Raw genomic sequence first — 26,702 nt, 5'->3', positions numbered from 1 at the left:
TGCGTGTGTGCGTGCGTGCGTGCGTGCGTGCGTGTGTGTGTGTGTGTGTGTGTGTGTGTGTGTGTGTGTGTGTGTGTGTGTGTGTGTGTGTGTGTGTGTGTGTGTGGTTGACGTGGATTTGATGAGGGGACAGGTCGGACACTGATAAAGACGGTAACTAGCTAGTAAAGGAGTGCACGGGGAAAGATGATGACGGACATTAGGCCACAGACAGGTGAAGATGACAGCTGTTATTGACTGAATGACACTTTTTATTTTTGCCTTTGACAGTGTGTGAATACCACTTTGACTACAAGATTCTGCAGAAACCAGTAGATCTGCACAGAGCAACATACACATAATCTGTAGGCTGGCCAGGTGTAAGCTACAGGTTTAGGCACAGATGCATGTAGATGGGACAGAGGGACAGGTCCAGGCTAACAAACAGGTATTGGGGATGAAGGAGAGAGGGCAGGTACCAGACAAAGATCCCTGGCCAGTGGCCCCAGAGGTCAGAAAGATGGGGGATAAGGGACCCAGCTTTAAGCCCCAAATGGAGGGGGTGAAGCGGACTCTGAGGGTGACGAACCCCTTGGCTCGGGAGTGTTTGGGAGAGCTGCTGGGAACATTTGTTCTGCTGGTGAGTAGCCTAGCTTCTAAAGCCTTACTGTTCAAAATGGAAAACATAAAGCACACTATTTTTATAGACAGAAGAAAAAAAAGACAAATATAATATATATATATGTGTGTATATGTATGTGTATATATGTGTGTGTGTGTGTATATATATGTGTGTAAATATATGTATATATATATGTATGTGTGTGTGTCATGCACAGTACAATGAAGTGCTTACTTGCAGGTTTTCCTCTCCACAAATAACAATTGAGATAACCTGAGTAAACAGTCTGTAGACAAATGACCACCAGTCAAAACCACTTATTGCAACCAGGTTCATACATGCAGTGGTGTAAAGTACTGAAGTAAAAATACTTTAAAGTGCTTAAGTTGTTTTGAGGGGTATCTGTATTTTACAATTTTTTAACCACTTTTACTTTTAATCCACTATATTCCTGAAGAAAATAATGTACTTTTTACTCCATTCATTTTCCCTGACACCCAAAAGTGCTCATTACATTTTGCATTCTTAGCAGGACAGGAAAATGGTCAAATTTATGCACGTATCAAGAGAAGATCTGGTCACCTCTACATCCCTACTGCCTCTGATCTGGCGGACTCACTAAACACACATGCTTCGTTTGTAAATGAGTGTTGGAGTGCTCCTGGCTATCCGTGTATATTTGTTTAAATACTAGAATATGGTGACGTCTGGTTTGCTTTATATAAGGAATTTGAAAAATGTGTATTTTTACTTTTATTTTAGCAATTACATATACTTTGGATACTTAAGTACATTTAAAACCAAATACTTTTAGACTTTTACTCAAGCAGTATTTTACTGGGTGACTTTCACTTTTAAGTATGACACTTGGGTACTTTTTCCACCACTGCCTACGTCGAAATGTGAACATATTTTTATCAGTATCCTATTACAGTAGCTTATGAAAAAGTAATTTGGTACATTATGACTTGATAAGAAGTTGATAGCTTGAAGCTATAACCAGAGAGGTTTTAGCTGTATGGCATCTTTGTTCAACTCTGAGCGGTTGTTTTGGGCCAGGCAAGTTAACCCCCCTCCCGTTTTTGGCTCCGTGACTCTCTACCCAAACCAGATGCAACTGGTTTCAAGTGGCCAAGAGACATCATGTGATATCCTACTGCTGTCTAGTGGATGGACTGGGAATCAGACAGGGAATATAACAATACACAAAACATTAAGAACACCTTAGAGGTTGCTGGATCGAATCCCCGATCTGACAAGGTAAAAATCTGTCGATCCTTCCCTGAATAAGGCAGTTTTAAGATTTTGGTCATTGACTGCAGGAAAGGGCAACCCTCTAGAGATGGGGAAACGTGTTTTTTTAGCCAGTTAATTTGTTTTTTACCAAGTTACACTTCTCAAAAGACATTGAATTGGTGGAATGACCCAGATAGCAAGAGGAAGTAGGTGTATGTGTGCTTCAACTGATTCTAGTTGCTGTGTGACTGTCAGTCATTAATATGGGCAATATTGTTACAGTTTATACTGTATGTTAGTCCGTGACCGTTAGGTCTATTCCAGCTTGTCCATGCGTTCATGAGTCTGTGTGCAGGCTGGGACCTTGCTCAATCACACAGCTGAGGAAGGGAACGTGCTAGAACTCAAATCAAATCAAATCAAATGTATTTATATAGCCCTTCGTACATCAGCTGATATCTCAAAGTGCTGTATAGAAACCCAGCCTAAAACCCCAAACAGCAAGCAATGCAGGTGTAGAAGCACGGTGGCTAGGAAAAACTCCCTAGAAAGGCCAAAACCTAGGAAGAAACCTAGAGAGGAACCAGGCTATGTGGGGTGGCCAGTCCTCTTCTGGCTGTGCCAGGTGGAGATTATAACAGAACATGGCCAAGATGTTCAAATGTTCATAAATGACCAGCATGGTCCAATAATAATAAGGCAGAACAGTTGAAACTGGAGCAGCAGCACGGCCAGGTGGACTGGGGACAGCAAGGAGTCATCATGTCAGGTAGTCCTGAGGCATGGTCCTAGGGCTCAGGTCCTCCGAGAGAGAGAAAGAAAGAGAGAGAGAGAATTAGAGAGAGCACACTTAAATTCACACAGGACACCGAATAGGACAGGAGAAGTACTCCAGATATAACAAACTGACCCTAGCCCCCCGACACATAAACTACTGCAGCATAAATACTGGAGGCTGAGACAGGAGGGGTCAGGAGACACTGTGGCCCCATCCGAGGACACCCCGGACAGGGCCAAACAGGAAGGATATAACCCCACCCACTTTGCCAAAGCACAGCCCCCACACCACTAGAGGGATATCTTCAACCACCAACTTACCATCCTGAGACAAGGCTGAGTATAGCCCACAAAGATCTCCGCCACGGCACAACCCAGACAGGATGATCACATCAGTGACTCAACCCACTCAGGTGACGCACCCCTCCCAGGGACGGTATGAGAGAGCCCCAGTAAGCCAGTGACTCAGCCCCTGTAATAGGGTTAGAGGCAGAGAATCCCAGTGGAAAGAGATGAACCGGCCAGGCAGAGACAGCAAGGGCGGTTCGTTGCTCCAGAGCCTTTCCGTTCACCTTCCCACTCCTGGGCCAGACTACACTCAATCATATGACCCACTGAAGAGATGAGTCTTCAGTAAAGACTTAAAGGTTGAGACCGAGTTTGCGTCTCTGACATGGGTAGGCAGACCGTTCCATAAAAATTGAGCTCTATAGGAGAAAGCCCTGCCTCCAGCTGTTTGCTTAGAAATTCTAGGAACAATTAGGAGGCCTGCGTCTTGTGACCGTAGCGTACGTGTAGGTATGTACGGCAGGACCAAATCAGAGAGATAGGTAGGAGCAAGCCCATGTAATGCTTTGTAGGTTAGCAGTAAAACCTTGAAATCAACCCTTGCTTTGACAGGAAGCCAGTGTAGGGAGGCTAGCACTGGAGTAATATGATAACATTTTTGGGTGCTAGTCAGGATTCTAGCAGCCGTATTTAGCACTAACTGAAATTTATTTAGTGCTTTATCCGGGTAGCCGGAAAGTAGAGCATTGCAGTAGTCTAACCTAGAAGTGACAAAAGCATGGATTAATTTTTCTGCATCATTTTTGGACAGTTTCTGATTTTTGCAATGTTACGTAGATAGAAAAAAGCTGTCCTTGAAATGGTCTTGATATGTTCTTCAAAAGAGAGATCAGGGTCCAGAGTAACGCCGAGGTCCTTCACAGTTTTATTTGAGACGACTGTACAACCATTAAGATTAATTGTCAGATTCAACAGAAGATCTATTTGTTTCTTGGGACCTAGAACAAGCATCTCTGTTTTGTCCAAGTTTAAAAGTAGAAAGTTTGCAGCCTTCCATTTCCTTATGTCTGAAACACATGCTTCTAGCGAGGGCAATTTTGGGGCTTCACCATGTTTCATTGAAATGTACAGCTGTGTGTCATCCGCATAGCAGTGAAAGTTAACATTATGTTTTCGAATGACATCCCCAAGAGGTAAAATATTTAGTGAAAACAATGGTGGTCCTAAAACGGAACCTTGAGGAACACCGAAATGTACAGTTGATTTGTCAGAGGACAAACAATTCACAGAGACAAACTGATATCTTTCCGACAAATAAGATCTAAACCAGGCCAGAACTTGTCCGTGTAGACCAATTTTGGTTTCCAATCTCTCCAAAAGAATGTGGTGATCGATTGTATCAAAAGCAGCACTATAGTCTAGGAGCACGAGGACAGATGCAGAGTCTCGGTCTGATGCCATTAAAAGGTCATTTACCACCTTCACAAGTGCAGTCTCAGTGCTATGATGGGGTCTAAAACCAGACTGAAGCATTTCGTTTACATTGTTTGTCTTCAGGAAGGAAGTGAGTTGCTGCGCAACAGCCTTTTCTAAAATGTTTGAGAGGAATGGAAGATTCGATATAGGCCGATAGTTTTTTATATTTTCTGGGTCAAGGTTTGGCTTTTTCAAGAGAGGCTTTATTACTGCCACTTTTAGTGAGTTTGGTACACATCCGGTGGATAAAGAGCCGTTTATTATGTTCAACATACAGTGCCTTGCGAAAGTATTCGGCCCCCTTGAACTTTGCGACCTTTTGCCACATTTCAGGCTTCAAACATAAAGATATAAAACTGTATTTTTTTTTTGAAGAATCAACAACAAGTGGGACACAATCATGAAGTGGAACGACATTTATTGGATATTTCAAACTTTTCAAAAACTGAAAAATTGGGCGTGCAAAATTATTCAGCCCCTTTACTTTCAGTGCAGCAAACTCTCTCCAGAAGTTCAGTGAGGATCTCTGAATGATCCAATGTTGACCTAAATGACTAATGATGATAAATACAATCCACCTGTGTGTAATCAAGTCTCCGTATAAATGCACCTGCACTGTGATAGTCTCAGAGGTCTGTTAAAAGCGCAGAGAGCATCATGAAGAACAAGGAACACACCAGGCAGGTCCGAGATACTGTTGTGAAGAAGTTTAAAGCCGGATTTGGATACAAAATGATTTCCCAAACTTTAAACATCCCAAGGAGCACTGTGCAAGCGATAATATTGAAATGGAAGGAGTATCAGACCACTGCAAATCTACCAAGACCTGGCCGTCCCTCTAAACTTTCAGCTCATACAAGGAGAAGACTGATCAGAGATGCAGCCAAGAGGCCCATGATCACTATGGATGAACTACAGAGATCTACAGCTGAGGTGGGAGACTCTGTCCATAGGACAACAATCAGTCGTATATTGCACAAATCTGGCCTTTATGGAAGAGTGGCAAGAAGAAAGCCATTTCTTAAAGATATCCATAAAAAGTGTTGTTTAAAGTTTGCCACAAGCCACCTGGGAGACACACCAAACATGTGGAAGAAGGTGCTCTGGTCAGATGAAACCAAAATTGAACTTTTTGGCAACAATGCAAAACGTTATGTTTGGCGTAAAAGCAACACAGCTGAACACACCATCCCCACTGTCAAACATGGTGGTGGCAGCATCATGGTTTGGGCCTGCTTTTCTTCAGCAGGGACAGGGAAGATGGTTAAAATTGATGGGAAGATGGATGGAGCCAAATACAAGACCATTCTGGAAGAAAACCTGATGGAGTCTGCAAAAGACCTGAGACTGGGACGGAGATTTGTCTTCCAACAAGACAATGATCCAAAACATAAAGCAAAATCTACAATGGAATGGTTCAAAAATAAACATATCCAGGTGTTAGAATGGCCAAGTCAAAGTCCAGACCTGAATCCAATCGAGAATCTGTGCAAAGAACTGAAAACTGCTGTTCACAAATGCTCTCCATCCAACCTCACTGAGCTCGAGCTGTTTTGCAAGGAGGAATGGGAAAAAATTTCAGTCTCTCGATGTGCAAAACTGATAGAGACATACCCCAAGCGACTTACAGCTGTAATCGCAGCAAAAGGTGGCGCTACAAAGTATTAACTTAAGGGGGCTGAATAATTTTGCACGCCCAATTTTTCAGTTTTTGATTTGTTTAAAAAGGTTGAAATATCCAATAAATGTCGTTCCACTTCATGATTGTGTCCCACTTGTTGTTGATTCTTCAAAAAAAAAATACAGTTTTATATCTTTATGTTTGAAGCCTGAAATGTGGCAAAAGGTCGCAAAGTTCAAGGGGGCCGAATACTTTCGCAAGGCACTGTAGGAGGGCCAAGCACAGGAAGCAGCTCTTTCAGTTTAGTTGGAATAGGGTCCAGAATGCAGGTTTAAAGCTTGAAGGTTTAAAGGCCATGATTATTTTCATCATTGTGTCAAGAGATATAGTACTAAAACACTTGAGCGTCTCTCTTGATCCTAGGTCCTGGCAGAGTTGTGCAGACTCAGGACAACTGAGCTTTGAAGGAATACGCAGATTTAAAGAGGAGTCCGTAATTGAACTGGATGTCCTTCTAGCCATGGCTGCAGTTAATGTTCCCTCTCTTTCTTTTACAGTTTCTCCCTTGAGCTCCTCTCTTTCCCCTCTCTATCACATCCCCTCACACCCCCTTTACTTCTACTGTACTTGTGCTTTGCTTCTCTAATTCTTTCTTTCTCCCTCCCTCCTTCCCTCCCTCTTTCTCCCCTCCACTGTCTCATCTCCTCCCTCACAATATTCTTTCAACCTGGAGTCAGGGGTAGACGTAACATAGAAAACTTAAGTGATGTGAATAAATGATGGTTAATACGTGATTAGCAGTAATGGACAGTCACTACCATCATGGGACTTTTATTCATTGTTTTATTCTGTGTTGTTGCAGCTTTCATCCTACATAATGCATAGTGCATTTAATGTAAAAAATAAATAAATGGTACCCGAAAATGAACCGACCTCAAAAAGCACTAATCGCTCAGCACTAAACTTTGAATATCATACTAATTTGAGTATCCCAGATTTATATTTACTATGTTACGTCTAGTCTATGAGACCAGACTGCCTCTTTAATCTAACTTGACTTTATCTCTGCCTCCCTTCTCTCCCCCTCTGTCTTCCTCTAGATGTTTGGCTGTAGTGCATCAGCCCAGGTGAAGACCAGTAGAGAGACTAAGGGACAGTACCTCTCAGCCAACATGGCCTTCTCTGTAGGGGTCATGTCTGCCATGTACCTCTGCAAGGGGGTCTCAGGTAAACCCTACTACACCTTTCATCCCAAACCAACACCCATCCCAATCCTTGGACTAGAATAAATACTGTCAGTTTGTCCACTTTAAACAATAACTCATACAGTATACAGTATGTACAGTACAGAGGGGGCTGGTGGAAGGAGCTATAGGAGGACGGGCTCATTGTAATGGCTGGAATGGAATTAATGGAACGAAGTCAAGCGTGGTGTCCATATATTTTATGTGTTTGATACTGTTCCAATAATTCCATTCCAGCCATTACAATGAGCCCATCCTCCTATAGCTGCTCCCACCAGCCTCCACTGGTAGAGTACATTGCTGTTTCAATGACAAACTGAAATGAAAACACACAGCAAATTCTCCAGTGTTAAATCAACACTGACAGCCAAATGTGTTATCATGAAAATGTTATCATTCAACACAATACAATATTTAATAAGTCCTTATTTTGAGGGCCTAGTTTTACCCTGACACAGTAGCCTGCAAATCATGCTCTTCAGGCCTGCAAGTCACATTATGAAGGCTTGCAAAGTGATGTAATTCATTTTGGAATACAGACAGCGTAGGGATATTCAACACTTTGGCTACCTATAACATCTAAACTGGAACAACCATTTCAATAACGGGCGCAATAAATCCAAGTAAGAGATTGGATTAGTTTAGAAAAATATATGTTATTTATATTTAAGTAGTATAAGATTAATGAATCAACAGTACCTTCAAAAAACATAGATATTGAAATAAACAATTCCAAAAATCCACCTGCAATAGAGCATGCTGGGAAATATGATAATTATGGGTGTGGTTTTGGTATAACACTGGTTATTAACACCAACGCTTGGGTTATTTTTTACAGCAATGAGTGTTAATGTAACACTTACAGAGTTAATTGAACACCTGAATCAACACTTGGAATGTTACTGAAAAATCAACACTAGGTAACACTGGACAGTTTGCTGTGCACCATGACTAAGCCTGATTTCCTTAGCGTTTCCTATATGTCTGTACTCTCCCATTCTACGTATTTAGACCCTACTGGCAATGTCAGTCTGGCAGCAGTAATAGATGTAGGGGCGCCCAGACTTCCACATGACTGTAACATTACTATGGTCACACAGTGCTAGCTGTCTGTAATGTCCTGGTGATTCATTCTGCATCAGGCTGTCACTGTAGTGGCCACAACTCTCCAAGGTCTCACTCCCACACACACTCTCAGTCTTTTAGAGTGTGTGTGTGTGTGTGTGTGTGTGTGTGTGTGTGTGTGTGTGTGTGTGTGTGTGTGTGTGTGTGTGTGTGTGTGTGTGTGTGTGTGTGTGTGTGTGTGTGTGTGTGCCTGTACGTGTTTGTACGTACTTGTGATGTTCACAGATTTAGTGGGTGAGATCATAAACAGGAGGTTGACTGATTCTTTCCCCCTCTCTTCTCCTCCCCCTCCGTCTCTCTCTATCTCTCCTCTCTCTCTCTCCTGTAGGAGCCCATCTGAACCCAGCGGTCACTCTGAGTTTCTGTTCGTTGGGCAGGGTGCCCTGGGTGAAGCTGCTCCCATACTCTCTGTGTCAGGTGCTGGGAGCTTACCTGGCCTCTGGCCTGGTCTTCCTGGTCTACTATGGTCAGTCAGACACACTCACACACCAGTCCCACCAATCACTGGTGTCATGTCACCTTGTTACATGCATATTCAGTAGCATAGAGTAGTAAGACATTATGGTATAGTGTGCCATGATGACTGAACAACCAGCTCCCTCTCTCTGTCAGATGCTATCATGGACTTCAGTGGAGGGAATTTGACAGTGTATGGGGCTAATGAGACGGCGTCCATCTTTGCCACCTATCCCTCCGAGCACCTATCTCTCAGCAGCAGCATCCTAGACCAGGTCAGACCAATATGATACAGTACGAAGCAGGAACGGATGATGGTGTGTTGTCACTAACTCAAAAGGCACTCACTCATCTGAGCCATCTTTGTTGCAGGTGAATGGTAACAGCTGAATAAGATGAGAAAAAGAAGAAACCTGCACACTGATCTTGATAGTATCACTGATCTTGATAGTATCACTGATCTTGATAGTATCACTGCTCTTGATAGTATCACTGCTCTTGATAGTATCACTGATCTTGATAGTATCACTGATCTTGATAGTATCACTGATCTTGATAGTATCACTGATCTTGATAGTATCACTGCTCTTGATAGTATCACTGATCTTGATAGTATCACTGATCTTGATAGTATCACTGATCTTGATAGTATCACTGCTCTTTAAAAACTTTACGTATCGACTTCTAGACCTTCCTCAGAGCGTTTGGCCTTCGTCACTAACCTCCACAGCTACAAAGTCATAAACCCTGCCTATTTTCCTAAATTTCTCTTCTTAAAATCTGATTTTAAACCTATGCCTAACCTTAAACCACACTGCTAACCTTATGCTAAACCCTAACTTTCAATTAAGATTACATTATCATTAATTGTTACGATACAGAAAATGTTGACTTTGTGGCTGTGCTATCTAGTGGAAACCATAATGGTGTCATAAATGTGAACATTCTGAAACATAAGAAAGCTAAATGAAACTGAATATGTTTTTAACAACTGACTCTGAGAGCTTGGAACTATAAGGTTCTATCTGCATTTTGTCCAGATTGAGTTATTGACATAGCCTTGTTCTGTTCAATGTCCTCTACCTATATAGTACCCTAAATAACCCAATTCATGTTAAGTTCAAACGAATACAAGACATTGTTGACACCATTCAAACCATTGAGGGATTGGAACTTTAATAAAGCCAATCATCTCAGAATCATCTTTTTGCAGATAGAACCTTATCGTCCCAAGCTCTCGTCCTGTATTTCCTGGTTTCACAAATGTCTCATATTCTATAGGTGGTGGGCACTGCCATGTTGATGCTCTGCATCCTCCCATTGGATGACCAGAAGAATAGTCCTGCCCCCGACGCTCTGATCCCGCCCATCGTTGCCGTGGTAGTCCTGGGGATCGGCATGTCGATGTCGTCCAATTGCGGCGGAGCGATAAACCCTGCCCGTGACCTGGGGCCACGCCTCTTGACACTGACAGCCGGCTGGGGCACTGAGGTGTTCACGTACGTCTTCTAACACACAAACACCTTTTGACCTGAGTCAGCAGGTGTGCAACATGTCAGGTATTACAGGAAGTGGTCAGTAGGTCAGTTAAGTGCACGGGAGAGAAGAGTGAACCGTATGAAAGGAGTGGCATACTCCTGGACTAGAGGTAGATCTGATTTGTGTGTTTGTGTGTTTGTGAATGTGTTGGTGCCAAGTGTGCCACACACAGGAGGCTGCTGAGGGGATGATGGCTCATATTAATGGCTGGACTGAAGTAAATGGAATGGTATCAAACACATAGAAACCATGTGTTTGATGTGGTCGGTACCATTCCATTTATTCAATTCCGGCCATTACTATGAGCCGGTTCTCCCCAATTAAGGTGCCACCAGCCGCCTGTTGTGCCAAGTGTTCCCGTAAGGCACTTTATGTCTATAGGAACATCTACCAGCGGATATCAATATGCTAGACCAGGCACATGATGGACACACATGGCACAGACACCATATTTCAATTTGGAACTGGGCACGAGTTGTTAAAGTGAAGTTGATTCACTTGCAGACTTGGAAACTAATCCTCCCTCCTCCTCGTCTCTCTAGGTGTTATAACTACTGGTTCTGGGTTCCCATGATGGCTCCTCTGCTGGGAGGGATGGTGGGCTCTGGGATGTATCTGGTCTTCATCGCATGGCACCTGCCCGACCTTCCAACGAACCCTCCCATAGACAGCTCCTCTACCAAGCCCACCACTGAGGTGTGGAAGCAGCCCCCAGCACCAGAGAAGGAAGGGGTGGAGTTGAAAACTGCCGTTTTCTAGAAAGGGTAGAGAGAGTCAGGGTGTGGTGAAAAACTGGTGAATCAACGTTGTTTCCATGTCATTTCAACACCCAAGATTAATGTGATGATGTTGAATCTACGTGAAAAACTGATTGGATTTGCAAAAACTCATCAATATAACGGCATTTCATCTTATTTTCACCCAACTTTTCACCTAATTCCAATGTTTTTTATTTCACGTTGAATTCACGTTAGCTGACAACCAAACCAAATGTCAATCAAAACTAGGTTGAACTAACTGCTTTGCCCAGCGGGGAGACATTTCTCTGGCTGTTTCCTATAGGAGAAAGGACATGCTAACAGATTGATGGGAGAACATTTGTCCAAGCCTCCTCTCCTGTCATTTTGTTCTATTGAGATGCTACTGCTGATTGAGGATCAGGTGTATATATTAGTAGTGAGCTTCAAAAACACACAGTCAGAGGTGAAAGGAGAAGTTGATACTATGATTAGAGCCAGGCGTTCTGGTTGTTTTTTGGGGGTTTTATCTTTGACAGGTATTTACAACATTATCCACTGGGTTTGCTGCAGGGAGAAAATCCAAGGAAACGCTCTTTAATTTAAACAAACTGTCTCCAATCAATAATTCATTGTTTGGTTGTGAGTGAGTGTTTCGGGGAGGTGTAGCTCAAGTCAGGGGAGGTGTAGCTCAAGTCAGGGGAGGTGTAGCTCAAGTCAGGGGAGGTGTAGCTCAAGTCAGGGGAGGTGTAGCTCAAGTCAGGGGAGGTGTAGCTCAAGTCAGGGGAGGTGTAGCTCAAGCCAGGGGAGGTGTAGCTCAAGTCAGGGGAGGTGTAGCTCAAGTCAGGGGAGATGTAGCTCAAGTCAGGGGAGGTGTAGCTCAAGTCAGGGGAGGCGTAGCTCTACGAAAAGTAATTGCACAAAGCCTATTATTTGGCAGAGAATGCTATTTGTATACTGAACAAAAATATAAAGGCAACATGTAAAGTGTTGTTCCCATTTTTCACGAGCTGAAATAAAAGATTCCAGAAATGTTCCATACACACACAAAAAAAGCTTATTTCCCTCATTTTGTGCACAAATGTGTTTACATACCTGTTAGTGAGCATTTCTCCATTGCCAAGACAATTCATCCACCTGACAGGTGTGGCATCTCAAGAAGCGGACTGAACAGCATGATCATTACACAGGTGTACCTTGTGTTGGGGACAATGAAAGGCCACTCTAAAATGTGCAGTTTTGTCACACAACACAACGCTACAGATGTCTCAAGTTTTGAGGGAGTGTGCAATTGGCATGCTGACTGCAGGAATATCTACCAGAGTTGTTGCCAGATAATTGAATGTTAATTTCTGTACCATATGCCACCTCCAACGTCGTTCTTGAGAATTTGGCAGAACGTCCGACCAGCCTCACACCCGCAGACCATGTATAAACGTGTTCACCTGCAGGATTGAGACCAGCCACCTGGACAGCTGATGAAACTGAGTATTTCTGTCTATAATAAAGCCCTTTTGTTTGAAAAAACTCATTCTGATTGTCTGGGCCTTGCTCGCCAGTGGGTGGGCCTATACCCCCCCAGGCCCACCCATGGCTGCGCTCCTGAGCAGTCATGTGAAACCCATAGATTAGGGCCAAATATATTTATTTCAATTGGCTGATTTCCGGATATGAACTATAACTTAGTAAAAAAAAAATGTATACACAAAAATAAACACATTACACTGTCTGAGAAGAACACACATCGTTGTGTGTCAGTGTATTTGTCTGTAGTTTATGGAGATGCTTTCAGTTTTTGTCAAGGCTGTGGGTAACTGGTGAAAGGAGTCAGGCGCAGGAGAGCTGAGATGTGTGGACAAGGTATACAAGATAACACCAGTATAAACACAATACTATGGTGCGGGAACAATACCGGTACCACGAAATAAACGGGCGTAATAACAACAAAATAGTAACAGCCTGAACAATAGAAAAAACACGCACACAAACATGAGGGAAACCAGAGGGTTAAATAATGAACATGTAATGGGGGAATTGAAACCAGGTGTGTAGAAAACAAAGACAAAACAAATAGAAAATTAAAAGTGGATCGGTGATGGCTAGAAGGCCGGTGACGTCGACCGCCGAACGCCGCTCGAACAAGGAGAGGGACCGACTCCGGCGGAAGTCGTGATAGTTTTTTTACCTCCGTTCATTACATGTGTTAATGAATGCACACGTTTTGGGATTGGCAACCTTTCGAGGGATGTTGGCACTTGCAAAAGCCATATCCTCAGCATTTACGTTTTTACATTAATTTCTGTGGCAAATGAAAATGGCTACTTTGTTTGGAAATAGGCTACTGTATATATATATATATATATATATATATATATATATATATATATAAAATCCCTATAATTCCAATATAATGTTGATAAGACAATGAATAAGTGAAATGTTTGTTGCTAATGTCCTTAAACCAGGCTAATAATTTGGTACATTAGGGTAAAGTGTAGGCTGCTGATGAGTAAGCATTTCACTGTAAGGTTTACACCTGTTGTATTCGGCGCACGTGACAAATAAACTTTGATTTGATTTGAGAATAATTATCAGCAAACATTTCATTTGAATTCAAGGTTTATTTTGGACTAACTGGATAATTATGTTAGATGATCATGGTATGCACACGAGACAATGAATTCACATGTGGTGTGAGAAGGTGCTTTATCTGCCTATTGAGGTCGGATGATGGAAATGCGCTGCAGAAAACAACCCCACCAAAATTATGATTATTTTACTATAATTTTATTACGATGTGAAAATCTTATGGTTGCCCTTATGCTAATAACACCTGAGTATAATCGTTTCCTGTTATTTCATAGGCACCTTATATTGCATGCACAAAACATAATAATTATGAATGAGTAATTACAAACCTGTGTATATACATTTCTGGAGTTGAGGCCTTTTCTATGAGCACATTTAGGGCTTCTGCATGCATGCGACCATGGGTCTGTGTTTGTGCTGCTTACGGCTAATGGATCTAGTTTATAGGGTAGATAGATGTACAGGTCTCTATCTTCGGCAATTGACAGAAGCCTAGTTCTTTGTATAGACTAGTGAATATTACCCATAAAGACATCAAATCAAATGTAAGCCTACATGTGCACACAGTGCACAGTGCCATGGGACAAGATAAGCTATTAAGAAATATTGTTGTTGGTTTAAAAAACTTTTATTTTAAAGATTAACCATCCATGGGTTTATGGTGAAAAGTTATGCCTACATTGCTCGAATGCAATGCAATTCAGTCTGCTATTTCTGGAGAAGTGCAAATATCATTTGGAAAATGAAAAGTGGATCGGCGGTGGCTAGAAAGCCAGTGACATCGACCGCCGAACGCCGCCCGAACAAGGATAGGGACCAACTTCGGCGGAAGTCGTGACAACACCCCCCCTTTGACACGCGGCTCCAGCAGCGCGCCGACACTGACCTCAGGGACGACCCAGAGGACAAGGCACAGGGCGATCCGGATGGGGACAGTGGAAATCCCGCAGCAACGAAGGGACCAGGACGCCCTCCACAGGCACCCAGCAGCTCTCCTCCGGACCGTACCCATCCCACTCCACGAGGTACTGAAGGCCTCTCGCCCAACGCCTCGAGTCCAGGATGTCCTCCACCGGCACCCAGCATCTCTCCTCCGGACCGTACCCATCCCACTCCACGAGGTACTGAAGGCCCCTCGCCCAATGCCTTGAGTCCAGGATGTCCTCCACCGGCACCCAGCATCTCTCCTCCGGGCCGTACCCCTCCCACTCCACAAGGTACTGAAGGCCCCTCGCCCACGCCTCGAGTCCAGGATGGCTCGAACAGCATATGCCGTGGCCCCCTCGATGTCCAGAGGGGGCGGAGGAATCTCCCACACCTCAGCTTCCTAGAGTGAACCAGCCACCACCGGCCTGAGGAGAGACACATGGAACGAGGGATTAATGTGATAATCTGGGGGAAGCTGTAATCTGTAGCATACCTTGTTCAGTCTCCTCAGGATTTTAAATGGCCCCACAAACCGCGGACCCAGCTTCCGGCAGTGCAGGCGGAGGGGCAGGTTTCGGGTCGAGATCCAGACCCGGTCCCCCGGTGCAAACACCGGGGGCTCGCTGCGGTGACGGTCGGCACTCGCTTTTTTCCGCCTCATGGCCCGTTGTAGATGCACATGGGTGGCGTCTCAGGTCTCCTCCGAGCGCTTGAACCATTCGTCCACCGCAGGAGCATCGATCTGGCTCTGATGCCACGGTGCCAGAACCGTCTGATACCCCAGTACGCACTGGAAAGAAGAGAGTTTAGTGGAGGAGTGGCGGAGTGAGTTCTGGGCCATCTCTGCCCAAGGGATGAACTTCGCCCACTCCACCGGCCGGTCCTGCCAATATGACTGTAGAAACCTACCCACATCCTGATTTACTCTCTCCGCCTGCCTGTTACTCTAGGGGTGAAAACCTGAGGTAAGGCTTTCCGAGACCCCCAGACCTTCCATGAATGCTCTCCAGACCCTGGACGTGAACTGGGGACCCCGATCAAAGACTATGTCCTCAGGAACCCCATAGTGCCAGAATACGTGTGTGAACAGGGCCTCCGCAGTTTGTAGGGCCGTAGAGAGACCATGCAGAGGGAGGAGACAGCAGGACTTAGAAAACCGATCCACAACGACCAGGATCGTGGTGTTTCCCTGTGAGGGAGGAAGATCCGTCAGGAAGTCCACCGACAGGTGTGACCACAGCCATTGTGGAACAGAGAGGGGTTGTAACTTCCCTCTAGGCAGGTGCCTGGGAGCCTTGCACTGGGCGCACACTGAGCAGGAGGAAACATAAACCCTCACTTCCCTGGCCAAGGTGGGCCACCAGTACTTCGCACTAAGGCAACGCAACGTCCGATCGATACCAGGATGACCAGAGGAGGGTGACGTGTGGGCCCAATAGATTGCGGACAGCAGACAGCACGTACAGGTGCTTAGCTGGACACTGGGGGGAGTGGGCTCTGTGCGTAACACCCAGCAGATGTCCGCGTCCAGCTCCCACACCACTGGTGCCATCAGGCAAGAGGCCGGAAGTATGGGAGTGTGATCCATGGACCGCTCCTCTGTGTCATACTGTGTCGTACTCCAGATTGCGGTGGTCAGTCTAGATGAGAAAAGGGTGTTTAGCCCCCTCAAGCCAATGTCTCCACGCCTTCAGAGCCTTGACGACAGCCAACAGCTCCTGGTCCTCCACGTTTCGCTCCGCCGGGCTGAGCTTCTTCAAAAAGGAAGCACAGGGGCGGAGCTTTGGTGGTGTACCGGAGCGCTGAGAGAGCACAGCTCCTATCCCAGCCTCGGACGCGTCCACCTCCACTATGAACGCCAAAGAGGGTTCCGGATGAGCCAGCACGGGAGCCGAGGTAAACAGAGCCTTCAGGTGTCCGCCTCAGCCGCCCACTGCAGCCGCACCGGTCCCCCCTTCAGCAGTGAGGTAATGGGAGCCGCTACCTGACCAAAACCCCCGATAAACCTCCGGTAGTAGTTGGCAAACCCCAGAAACCGCTGCACTTCCTTTACTGTGGTGGGAGTCGGCCAATTACGCACGGCTGAAATGTGGTCACTCTCCATTTCCACCCCTGACATGTAGATGCGGTACCCTAGGAAGCAGACGGACTGTTGGAAGAACAGCACCTCCCTGAGCACTCTCATGACCACCCATTGAGAGCCCTCTGTTACCACGAAATAGTGGGGTGACAGGCCAACCAGGGTAAGCCCAGCATCATGTGAAATGCAGGAGAATCAATAAGGAAGAGACTGATTCTCTCCTCATGACCCTCCTGCGTAACCATGTCTAGTGGAGCGGTGGCCTCCCTAATCAGCCCTGACCCTAATGGTCGACTATATAGAGCTTGCACAGGGAAGGGCATATCCACAGCAACAAGGAGAATCCCTAAACTATGAGCAAATTAACGGTCAATAAAATTCCCAGCAGCACCTGAATCTACTTGCGCCTTATGTCGGGAATGTGGGTTCTGGGTGAGCCTGGTGCCGACTCACCTGGGGTGACACGAGAGTGCCCTGCCTGCTGCCTCGACTCCCTGAGGGACCCCTCCAGCACCGACCAGCAGTGTGCCCTCTGCGGCCACAGATGGTGCAGGGAATGGCCCCTAGTCCGGGTGCCCTAAGTGCAGCACCTCCCAGCTCCATGGGCATCGGAGCAGAGGTGCTGGGGGATGGAACTGACAGGTCCCGATCCGGACATCCGCGGGCAGTCAGAAAGTTGTCCAGCCGGATGGCAGGGATGTGGTGACATGTGACCTACAGTGAGAGTGTTTACCCTCTCCACCATGACCTACTCACACTGATAGTGACATCAATTGTTGCTCTCCACTCCTATCTCTCTTCACTCACACAACTATCGCTTCATTGTTCAGGAAAGGTTGTGCTTCTGCCCAAATTCTCTCTCTCTCTTTCTCTCTCTCTCTTCCTTCCCACCCCATCTCTCTCTCTCTCTCTCCCTTCCCACCCCATCTTTCCCTCTCTCTCTCCCTTCCCACCCCATCTTTCCCTCTCTCTCTTCCTTCCCACCCCATCTTTCCCTCTCTTCCTTCCCACCCCATCTTTCTCTCTCTCACCCTTCCCACCCCATCTTTCCCTCTCTCCCTTCCCACCCCATCTTTCCCTCTCTCCCTTCCCACCCCATCTTTCCCTCTCTCTCCCTTCCCACCCCATCTTTCCCTCTCTCCCTTCCCACCCCATCTTTCTCTCTCTCCCTTCCCACCCCATCTCTCTCTCTCTCTCTCTCTCTCTTCGCACCCCATATTTCCCTCTCTCCCTTCCCACCCCATCTTTCCCTCTCTCCCTTCCCACCCCATCTTTCCCTCTCTCTCTCTCTTCCCACCCCATCTTTCCCTCTCTCCCTTCCCACCCCATATTTCTCTCTCTCCCTTCCCACCCCATCTTTCCCTCTCTCTCTCTCTCTTCCCACCACATCTTTCCCTCTCTCCCTTCCCACCCCATCTTTCCCTCTCTCCCTTCCCACCCCATCTTTCCCTCTCTCTCTTCCCACCCCATCTTTCCCTCTCTCTCTCCCTTCCCACCCCATCTTTCCCTCTCTCTCTCTCTCCCTTCCCACCCCATCTCTCTCTCTCTCTCTCTCTTCGCACCCCATCTTTCCCTCTCTCCCTTCCCACCCCATCTTTCTCTCTCTCCCTTCCCACCCCATCTTTCCCTCTCTCTCTCTCTTCCCACCCCATCTCTCTCTCTCCCTTCCCACCCCATCTTTCAATCTCTCTCTCTCCCATCCCATCTCTCTCTCTCCCTTCCCATCCCATCTTTCCCTCTCTCTCTCCCTTCCCACCCCATCTTTCCCTCTCTCTCTCCCTTCCCACCCCATCTCTCTCTCTCTCTTCGCACCCCATCTTTCCCTCTCTCCCTTCCCACCCCATCTTTCCCTCTCTCCCTTCCCACCCCATCTCTCTCTCTCTCTCTCTTCGCACCCCATCTTTCCCTCTCTCCCTTCCCACCCCATCTTTCTCTCTCTCCCTTCCCACCCCATCTTTCTCTCTCTCCCTTCCCACCCCATCTTTCCCTCTCTCCCTTCCCACCCCATCTTTCTCTCTCTCCCTTCCCACCCCATCTTTCTCTCCCTTCCCTTCCCATCCCATCTTTCCCTCTCTCTCTCCCTTCCCACCCCATCTTTCCCTCTCTCTCTCCCTTCCCACCCCATCTCTCTCTCTCTCTTCGCACCCCATCTTTCCCTCTCTCCCTTCCCACCCCATCTTTCCCTCTCTCCCTTCCCACCCCATCTCTCTCTCTCTCTCTCTTCGCACCCCATCTTTCCCTCTCTCCCTTCCCACCCCATCTTTCTCTCTCTCCCTTCCCACCCCATCTTTCTCTCTCTCCCTTCCCACCCCATCTTTCCCTCTCTCCCTTCCCACCCCATCTTTCTCTCTCTCCCTTCCCACCCCATCTTTCTCTCCCTTCCCTTCCCACCCCATCTTTCCCTCTCTCTCTCCCTTCCCACCCCATCTTTCTCTCTCTCCCTTCCCACCCCATCTTTCTCTCTCTCCCATCCCACCCCATCTTTCTCTCTCTCCCTTCCCTTCCCACCCCATCTTTCTCTCTCTCCCTTCCCTTCCCACCCCATCTTTCTCTCTCTCCCTTCCCACCCCATCTTTCTCTCTCTCCCTTCCCACCCCATCTTTCTCTCTCTCCCTTCCCTTCCCACCCCATCTTTCCCTCTCTCCCTTCCCACCCCATCTTTCCCTCTCTCCCTTCCCACCCCATCTTTCTCTCTCTCCCTTCCCACCCCATCTTTCTCTCTCTCCCTTCCCACCCCATCTTTCTCTCCCTTCCCTTCCCACCCCATCTTTCTCTCCCTTCCCTTCCCACCCCATCTTTCCCTCTCTCCCTTCCCACCCCATCTTTCCCTCTCTCCCTTCCCACCCCATCTTTCTCTCTCTCCCTTCCCACCCCATCTTTCCCTCTCTCCCTTCCCACCCCATCTTTCCCTCTCTCCCTTCCCACCCCATCTTTCCCTCTCTCTCTCCCTTCCCACCCCATCTTTCTCTCTCTCCCTTCCCACCCCATCTTTCTCTCTCTCCCTTCCCACCCCATCTCTCTCTCCCTTCCCTTCCCACCCCATCTTTCTCTCTCTCCCTTCCCACCCATCTTTCTCTCTCTCCCTTCCCTTCCCACCCCATCTTTCTCTCTCTCCCTTTCCACCCCATCTTTCTCTCTCTCCCTTCCCACCCCATCTTTCTCTCTCTCCCTTCCCTTCCCACCCCATATTTCCCTCTCTCCCTTCATACCCCATCTTTCCCTCTCTCCCTTCCCACCCCATCTTTCTCTCTCTCCCTTCCCACCCCATCTTTCTCTCTCTCCCTTCCCACCCCATCTTTCTCTCTCTCCCTTCCCTTCCCATCCCATCTTTCTCTCTCTCCCTTCCCACCCCATCTTTCCCTCTCTCTCTCCCTTCCAACCCCATCTCTCTCCCTTCCCACCCCATCTTTCCCTCTCTCCAGGGCAAGTAACACGTTGTATCATTTTACCTCTGACCTTCAAAAGGAGATTTCCCTCACACATCCAAGCACATCGCTCCCTCTCTAGCTGGAAACACTGGACATTTTGGAAAGTTGACTTTTTTGTCATTGCCTGTAGACAGTGTGAGAAGGTGTGGAGCATCCATGGTTTTGTGTGTTTTAGATGTAGATGTCGCCCTCTGACCCCATCAGAGAACGTGCTGGAACCACGCGTTACAGCACTCAGGGGTTTGTGTTGCTCTCCATTTGATCTATTCATTTCATCACTTTATTTATTCTGTTTAGCCTTAAGAGGTTCATCTGCTCAAGTAGAGAGCTGTAGCAGTTCTATACACATGTTCTGAGAGGTTCATCTGCTCAGGTAGAGAGCTGTAGCAGTTCTATACACATCAGGTTTTTAGTTCATCTTTGGTCGTGATAGTTGCACCTGCTTGTGTCTCAGTGCAGTAGTGTCAATGTTAAAGTATCAGTGTCGTTTCAGTCAGTCCTCCTGGAAGTGTGTGCAGCGTCACTGTTGTATTAGCATTGTGTGTGAGCTTGTCTGGGACATTTCAGTGTAGAGTCAGTGCTGCAGTCTTATTGTGTGTAAGTGAGTGTAGGGTCGGTGTTGTGGTCTCAGTATTAAGTATCCCAGGCGGTGTGTGTTGGTGTGTGAGAGACAGATGGAGAAGGCTCGAGGCTGGTTGAGCTCTAACATGAAGCCTCTCTGCAGAGAACGTCTAGCAGAGTGTATGGGAATCTACATCATGGTCGTGAGAACACCTCTGATATATGCAACCTGACCGTAACCATCGACCACAGCCATTTTCTTTTTCATGCTATATGGTCCTGGGATGTTGTGTTGTGTCTGTCCAGTTGTTTGGCGTTATCATGACACAAGGCGAGACCCAGATGCAGACACAGGAGGCAGATGGTTGGAGTCTTACAGTGTTTATTCATCCAAAAGGAGTAGGCAAGAGAATGGTTGTGGACAGGCAAAAGGTGAGAACCAGATCACAGTCCAGGAGGTACAGAGTGGCAGACAGGCTCGTGGTCAAGGCAGGCAGAATGGTCAGGCAGGCGGGTACAGAGTTCAGGAGGTACAGAGTGGCAGACAGGCTCATGGTCAAGGCAGGCAGAATGGTCAGGCAGGCGGGTACAGAGTTCAGGAGGTACAGAGTGGCAGACAGGCTCGAGGTCAAGGCAGGCAGAATGGTCAGGCAGACGGTTAAAAGTCCATAAACAGGCAAGGGTCAAAACCGGGAGGACTAGAAATAGGAGAAATGCAAAAAGCAGGAGAATGGGAAAACCGCTGACAGGAAACACAGGGATAAATACACTGGGGAAAATAAGCGACACCTGGAGGGGGTGGAGACAATCACAGGGACAAGTGAAACGGATCAGGGTGACAGACGTAGGTGCCATGGCCCAAACCATCACCAGTAGGAACGTAAAGGGGGATACCTGTCTGCTAACTTTGCCTCTGTCTTGGCCACCACCTTCGACATGTATATCACACGAAGAGTGTCGGGACTCAAACATAGTTTAATAACAGCACAGCTTTTATTGTTTCATTGATTTTTTTTTTAATAGGTTCTGGGTGTCCCTGGTGGCCCCATTCTTGGGAGCTATGGTAGGCGAGGCTCTGTACCAGCTCTTCCAATGGGCTCTGTCTGGAGAACAAGATGGCGCCCGGTCTGGAGGCAATGGAACTGGGCCTGAAGTCATTCCCCAAGGACATGCAAACTCAATCTCTAGCTGTTATAAGAGAAGGCTGCCCATCTGGAGGAGAAAGTCAGCCATCTTCCCTGTCCTCCTCTGTCCTTCTCTTCTCTCTCTCTCTCTCTCTCTCTCTCTCTCTCTCTCTCTCTCTCTCTCTATCTATCTATCTATCTATCTATCTATCTATCTATCTATCTATCTATCTATCTATCTATCTATCTATCTATCTATCTATCTGTGTTCTCTCTTTCTCCTAAACTTGTCCCTACCCTTCGTCCTTCTACATTGCTTCTGTCCTTCTCAACATATCCCTAGATTTTCCCCTCCTGATTCCTGCTTTAGTAGCCTATTGATTTGTAATTTGATGATGAAGAAAGGTGTGTGTGTTTGAGGAATATGGTTGTATGAGAGTGCTTATTTGTACAGTTTTGGCCATTGTAGTCAAACGTTATAGTGTATGTGTTGAGATAGAAAAAAATCGCTGCAGCTTTGGTGCTGATGTTGCGCCCCAAAATATAGGCTGTTGCTGTTACCGACCAGCGACAGCAGGGGGCGCTATGAGATAAATAATATAAAGCACATGGCTGAAAGGCTGTTGTTCAATAATAACCTTCAAATGCAATATTGAGGCGGGAGGTTTTGTGAAATTATGGTGACAAAAAAGGGACACTCAAAAGTTCCCCAAACTGTAATAATTAGATGTCGAGATTTTTGAATAATTAAAATAAAAATAAAATCTCTCCCCGAGATGACAAAGAGGATAGTCTGTTTCCTCATGAGATGAAATTATAAAAATTGCTTGAATATGCGTAGGAGGGTGGTCGAAGTAAGCATCGCCCCTCCTTCCTGTTTCTCTCCCTGGTTGGAGAAAGAAAAGCTCTTTCACCTCGCCAGCATGTCTGTGTATCAGCACGGCGCATCCACAGTGCCTGCCTGTATCCTCTACCTCCGTGGCCTTACTAACCAGGGCAGGCGTGTCATCAACACTCAAACAGCAGCATGAACCCAGCGAGAGGACTTGGATGTTGCTGACAGAAATGTGCACATAGCGTGGACTTGAAAAGGTAGGTTCCATAGCCAGCCAGTCGACAAATGTAGGCTAGCCAGCTAAACAATTGAATGTCAGGTTCTTTGTTTATTTCGCAGAGATTCTGATTGAGCTAGTTTAGCTAGCCATTAACAATGCATTATAATTGTTGCCTGCACTTCAAATGGTCTTACCACACCTGTGTATAAACTTTGACCTGTTTAGGCCCTACTGCTGTTCGATAACTTGTGAATAATTATGGGTACCTTTGTTGAGTTATTGTGCTTCACACTGACTGCAAGTATAAACCTCTTCCTGAATAAACTTTGCATATACTATGCTATAAGGGCTATAGTAACTAGCTAGTCAGATTTATTACCCCCGTTACTATTTTTTGCTATTGATACTGTTAACTACTTGAACTAATAACTATGTTATTACATGCTAATAATGTCACGTTATGTATCTAATTTGGTTATTTAGGCAGTGTTTTTTATATATATTGGGTCAATAGGTGATTCATGGTAATGCAGGGATTAGTTGCTTTAATATCCTCAAATTCTTATACATCAGTCTCCAGTGAGAGTTGAGCGGAATTCTGAGCAGCAGCCAAGAAAGGTGATTCGATATTCAGCATGTCCCTGGTGTTACGCACTCCCCTATCTGCCCTCCTACCTGCCTGCCTCGTACCGGCCCTGCACCTCTATCTGCCCTCCTACCTGCCTGCCTCGTACTGGTCCTGCTCCCCTATCTGCCCTCCTACCTGCCTGCCTCGTACTGGTCCTGCTCCCCTATCTGCCCTCCTACCTGCCTGCCTCGTACTGGCCCTGCTCCCCTATCTGCCCTCCTACCTGCCTGCCTCATACTGGCCCTGCTCCCCTATCTGCCCTCCTACCTGCCTGCCTCGTACTGGCCCTGCTCCCCTATCTGCCCTCCTACCTGCTTGCCTCGTACTGGCCCTGCTCCCCTATCTGCCCTCCTACCTGTCTTCCTCGTACTGGCCCTGCTCCCCTATCTGCCCTCATACCTGCCTGCCTCGTACTGGCCCTGCTCCCCTATCTGCCCTCCTACCTGCCTGCCTCGTACTGGCCCTGCTCCCCTATCTGCCCTCCTACCTGCCTGCCTCGTACTGGTCCTGCTCCCCTATCTGCCCTCCTACCTGCCTGCCTCGTACTGGCCCTGCTCCCCTATCTGCCCTCCTACCTGCCTGCCTCGTACTGGTCCTGCTCCCCTATCTGTCCTCCTACCTGCCTGCCGCGTACTGGCCCTGCTCCCCTATCTGCCCTCCTACCTGCCTGCCTCGTACTGGTCCTGCTCCCCTATCTGCCCTCCTACCTGCCTGCCTCGTACTGGTCCTGCTCCCCTATCTGCCCTCCTACCTGCCTGCCTCGTACTGGCCCTGCTCCCCTGCATCCCTACCTGCCCTTCTACTTCCATTCCTTCCTGCCCTCCTCCCTGCCTGACTCATTCCAGCCCTGCCTGCCTCATTCCGGCCCTACCTGCCCGCCATAAGGGCACTGCAGTCCACAGGGTTATACAAGGAGCCTGAAGGAGAGTGGGAAAGGGAGAGAGGGAAAACGTAAGGGAGGGAGGGGAGGTAGTTTATTTTCATTTCATATTGTTTAATCTGGCACTCAGCCCAAACATTCGCTTGTCCTGTTTTGATCTTTAAATATACAGTGGGAGAAAAAGGAGGAAGGTTATGAGTGGAGAGAAGAGAGCAGAAAGAGACAGGGGATTGGTGAAAGAGAGGTAGGTATGGAGGGAATTGGTGAGATGAACGGAGAGGTATAGGAGATGGGAGAGAGAGAACAGAATGTACACAGTGAGAGAGATAGAGACTGGTGTATGTATCTGAAAGCTGATCTGTCCCACTCAGAGAGCAGTTCTTTCTGTGGACTATTGATTTAGGCCCGACCACCATCTCCCTCAGTCTACCAGTTCTGGAACCCTAGACGTTGTCTGTAGATACAGACCTAGGATCAGTTTACCATCCCCTAATCCTAACCCCAATCATAGGCATCAAAATACAAAAATAATTTCATCCACAACAACAGTTCTAAACAACAGTACTAAACAACAGTACTAAACAACAGTACTAAACAACAGTACTAAACAACAGTTCTAAACAACAGTACTAAACAACAGTACTAAACAACAGTTCTAAACAACAGTACTAAACAACAGTACTAAACAACAGTACTAAACAACAGTTCTAAACAACAGTTCTAAACAACAGTTCTAAACAACAGTACTAAACAACAGTTCTAAACAACAGTTCTAAACAACAGTTCTAAACAACAGTACTAAACAACAGTACTAAACAACAGTACTAAACAACAGTTCCAAACAACAGTTCTAAACAACAGTTCTAAACAGTTCTAAACAACAGTTCTAAATAACAGTACTAAACAACAGTACTAAACAACAGTTCCAAACAACAGTTCCAAACAACAGTTCTAAACAACAGTTCTAAACAACAGTTCTAAACAGTACTAAACAACAGTTCTAAACAACAGTACTAAACAACAGTACTAAACAACAGTTCTAAACAACAGTACTAAACAACAGTACTAAACAACAGTACTAAACAACAGTACTAAACAACAGTACTAAACAACAGTTCTAAACAACAGTACTAAACAACAGTTCTAAACAACAGTTCCCTACAACAGTACTAAACAACAGTTCTAAACAACAGTTCCCTACAACAGTACTAAACAACAGTACTAAACAACAGTTCTAAACAACAGTACTAAACAACAGTTCTAAACAACAGTACTAAACAACAGTACTAAACAACAGTACTAAACAACAGTTCTAAACAACAGTTCTAAACAACAGTACTAAACAACAGTTCTAAACAACAGTACTAAACAACAGTACTAAACAACAGTTCCAAACAGTACTAAACAACAGTTCTAAACAGTACTAAACAACAGTCCCAAACAACAGTTCTAAACAACAGTACTAAACAACAGTTCTAAACAGTTCTAAACAACAGTTCTAAACAACAGTTCTAAACAGTTCTAAACAACAGTTCTAAACAACAGTTCTAAACAACAGTACTAAACAACAGCTCCAAACAACAGCTCCAAACAACAGTACTAAACAACAGTTCTAAACAACAGTACTAAACAACAGCTCCAAACAACAGCTCCAAACAACAGTACTAAACAACAGTACTAAACAACAGTACTAAACAACAGTTCCAAACAACAGTTCTAAACAACAGTACTAAACAACAGTACTAAACAACAGTACTAAACAACAGTTCCCTACAACAGTTCTAAACAACAGTACTAAACAACAGTTCTAAACAACAGTACTAAACAACAGTACTAAAAAACAGTACTAAACAACAGTTCCCTACAACAGTTCTAAACAACAGTACTAAACAACAGTACTAAACAACAGTACTAAACAACAGTTCTAAACAACAGTTCTAAACAACAGTTCTAAACAACAGTACTAAACAACAGTTCCCTACAACAGTTCTAAACAACAGTACTAAACAACAGTTCTAAACAACAGTACTAAACAACAGTACTAAACAACAGTACTAAACAACAGTTCCCTACAACAGTACTAAACAACAGTTCTAAACAACAGTTCTAAACAACAGTTCTAAACAACAGTTCTAAACAGTTCTAAACAACAGTTCCCCACAACAGTACTAAACAACAGTACTAAACAACAGTTCTAAACAACAGTTCTAAACAACAGTACTAAACAACAGTTCTAAACAACAGTTCCCTACAACAGTTCTAAACAACAGTACTAAACAACAGTTCTAAACAACAGTACTAAACAACAGTACTAAACAACAGTTCTAAAC

The 26,702-nt window shown here is 46.0% G+C and overlaps 2 protein-coding genes across 4 annotated transcripts in view; both read left to right on the top strand.

Annotated features, from left to right (window-relative positions):
• The first annotated feature begins 105 nt into the window (after positions 1-105).
• aqp10a (aquaporin 10a) lies at positions 106-12,141 on the top strand. 3 transcript variants are annotated; one of them, XR_005035233.1, is made up of 7 exons: positions 106-619; positions 7,100-7,226; positions 8,697-8,834; positions 8,981-9,099; positions 10,106-10,323; positions 10,906-11,763; positions 11,827-12,141. XR_005035233.1 is itself a non-coding variant. In XM_021621544.2 (6 exons), the coding sequence occupies exons 1-6, from the start codon at positions 383-385 to the stop codon at positions 11,120-11,122; spliced, it is 1,056 nt and encodes a 351-aa protein (XP_021477219.2). In that variant the 5' UTR covers positions 106-382; the 3' UTR covers positions 11,123-12,141. The 3 variants fall into 3 exon arrangements, 1 of the variants encoding a protein (XP_021477219.2); XR_005035231.1 differs by having other exon boundaries at positions 11,806-12,141; XM_021621544.2 differs by having other exon boundaries at positions 10,906-12,141.
• Positions 12,142-22,711: 10,570 nt separating this feature from the next.
• Positions 22,712-26,702, top strand: part of LOC110518702 (phospholipid-transporting ATPase ID-like) — an 83,873-nt gene continuing 79,882 nt past the window's right edge. Inside the window, exon 1 of the mRNA XM_036939292.1 lies at positions 22,712-22,901. The gene's annotated coding sequence lies outside the window, so the exon portion shown is untranslated. The remainder of the gene's footprint in view (positions 22,902-26,702) is intronic.

Source organism: Oncorhynchus mykiss, chromosome 2 (assembly GCF_013265735.2).
Source record: "Oncorhynchus mykiss isolate Arlee chromosome 2, USDA_OmykA_1.1, whole genome shotgun sequence".
In the NCBI taxonomy this organism is placed as follows: Eukaryota; Metazoa; Chordata; class Actinopteri; order Salmoniformes; family Salmonidae; genus Oncorhynchus; species Oncorhynchus mykiss.
The sequence above is the reverse complement of the archived record's forward strand: the minus strand, read 5'-3'. Positions and strand labels throughout refer to the sequence as shown.

Excerpts from the sequence above, each read along its gene's own strand:
- aqp10a (XM_021621544.2), top strand. The coding sequence starts at position 383 with ATGCATGTAGATGGGACAGAGGGACAGGTCCAGGCTAACAAACAGGTA. Across the intron at positions 7,227-8,696 it reads CCTCTGCAAGGGGGTCTCAG|GAGCCCATCTGAACCCAGCG; the intron begins GTAAACCCTACT and ends TCTCTCCTGTAG. Across the intron at positions 8,835-8,980 it reads GGTCTTCCTGGTCTACTATG|ATGCTATCATGGACTTCAGT; the intron begins GTCAGTCAGACA and ends TCTCTCTGTCAG.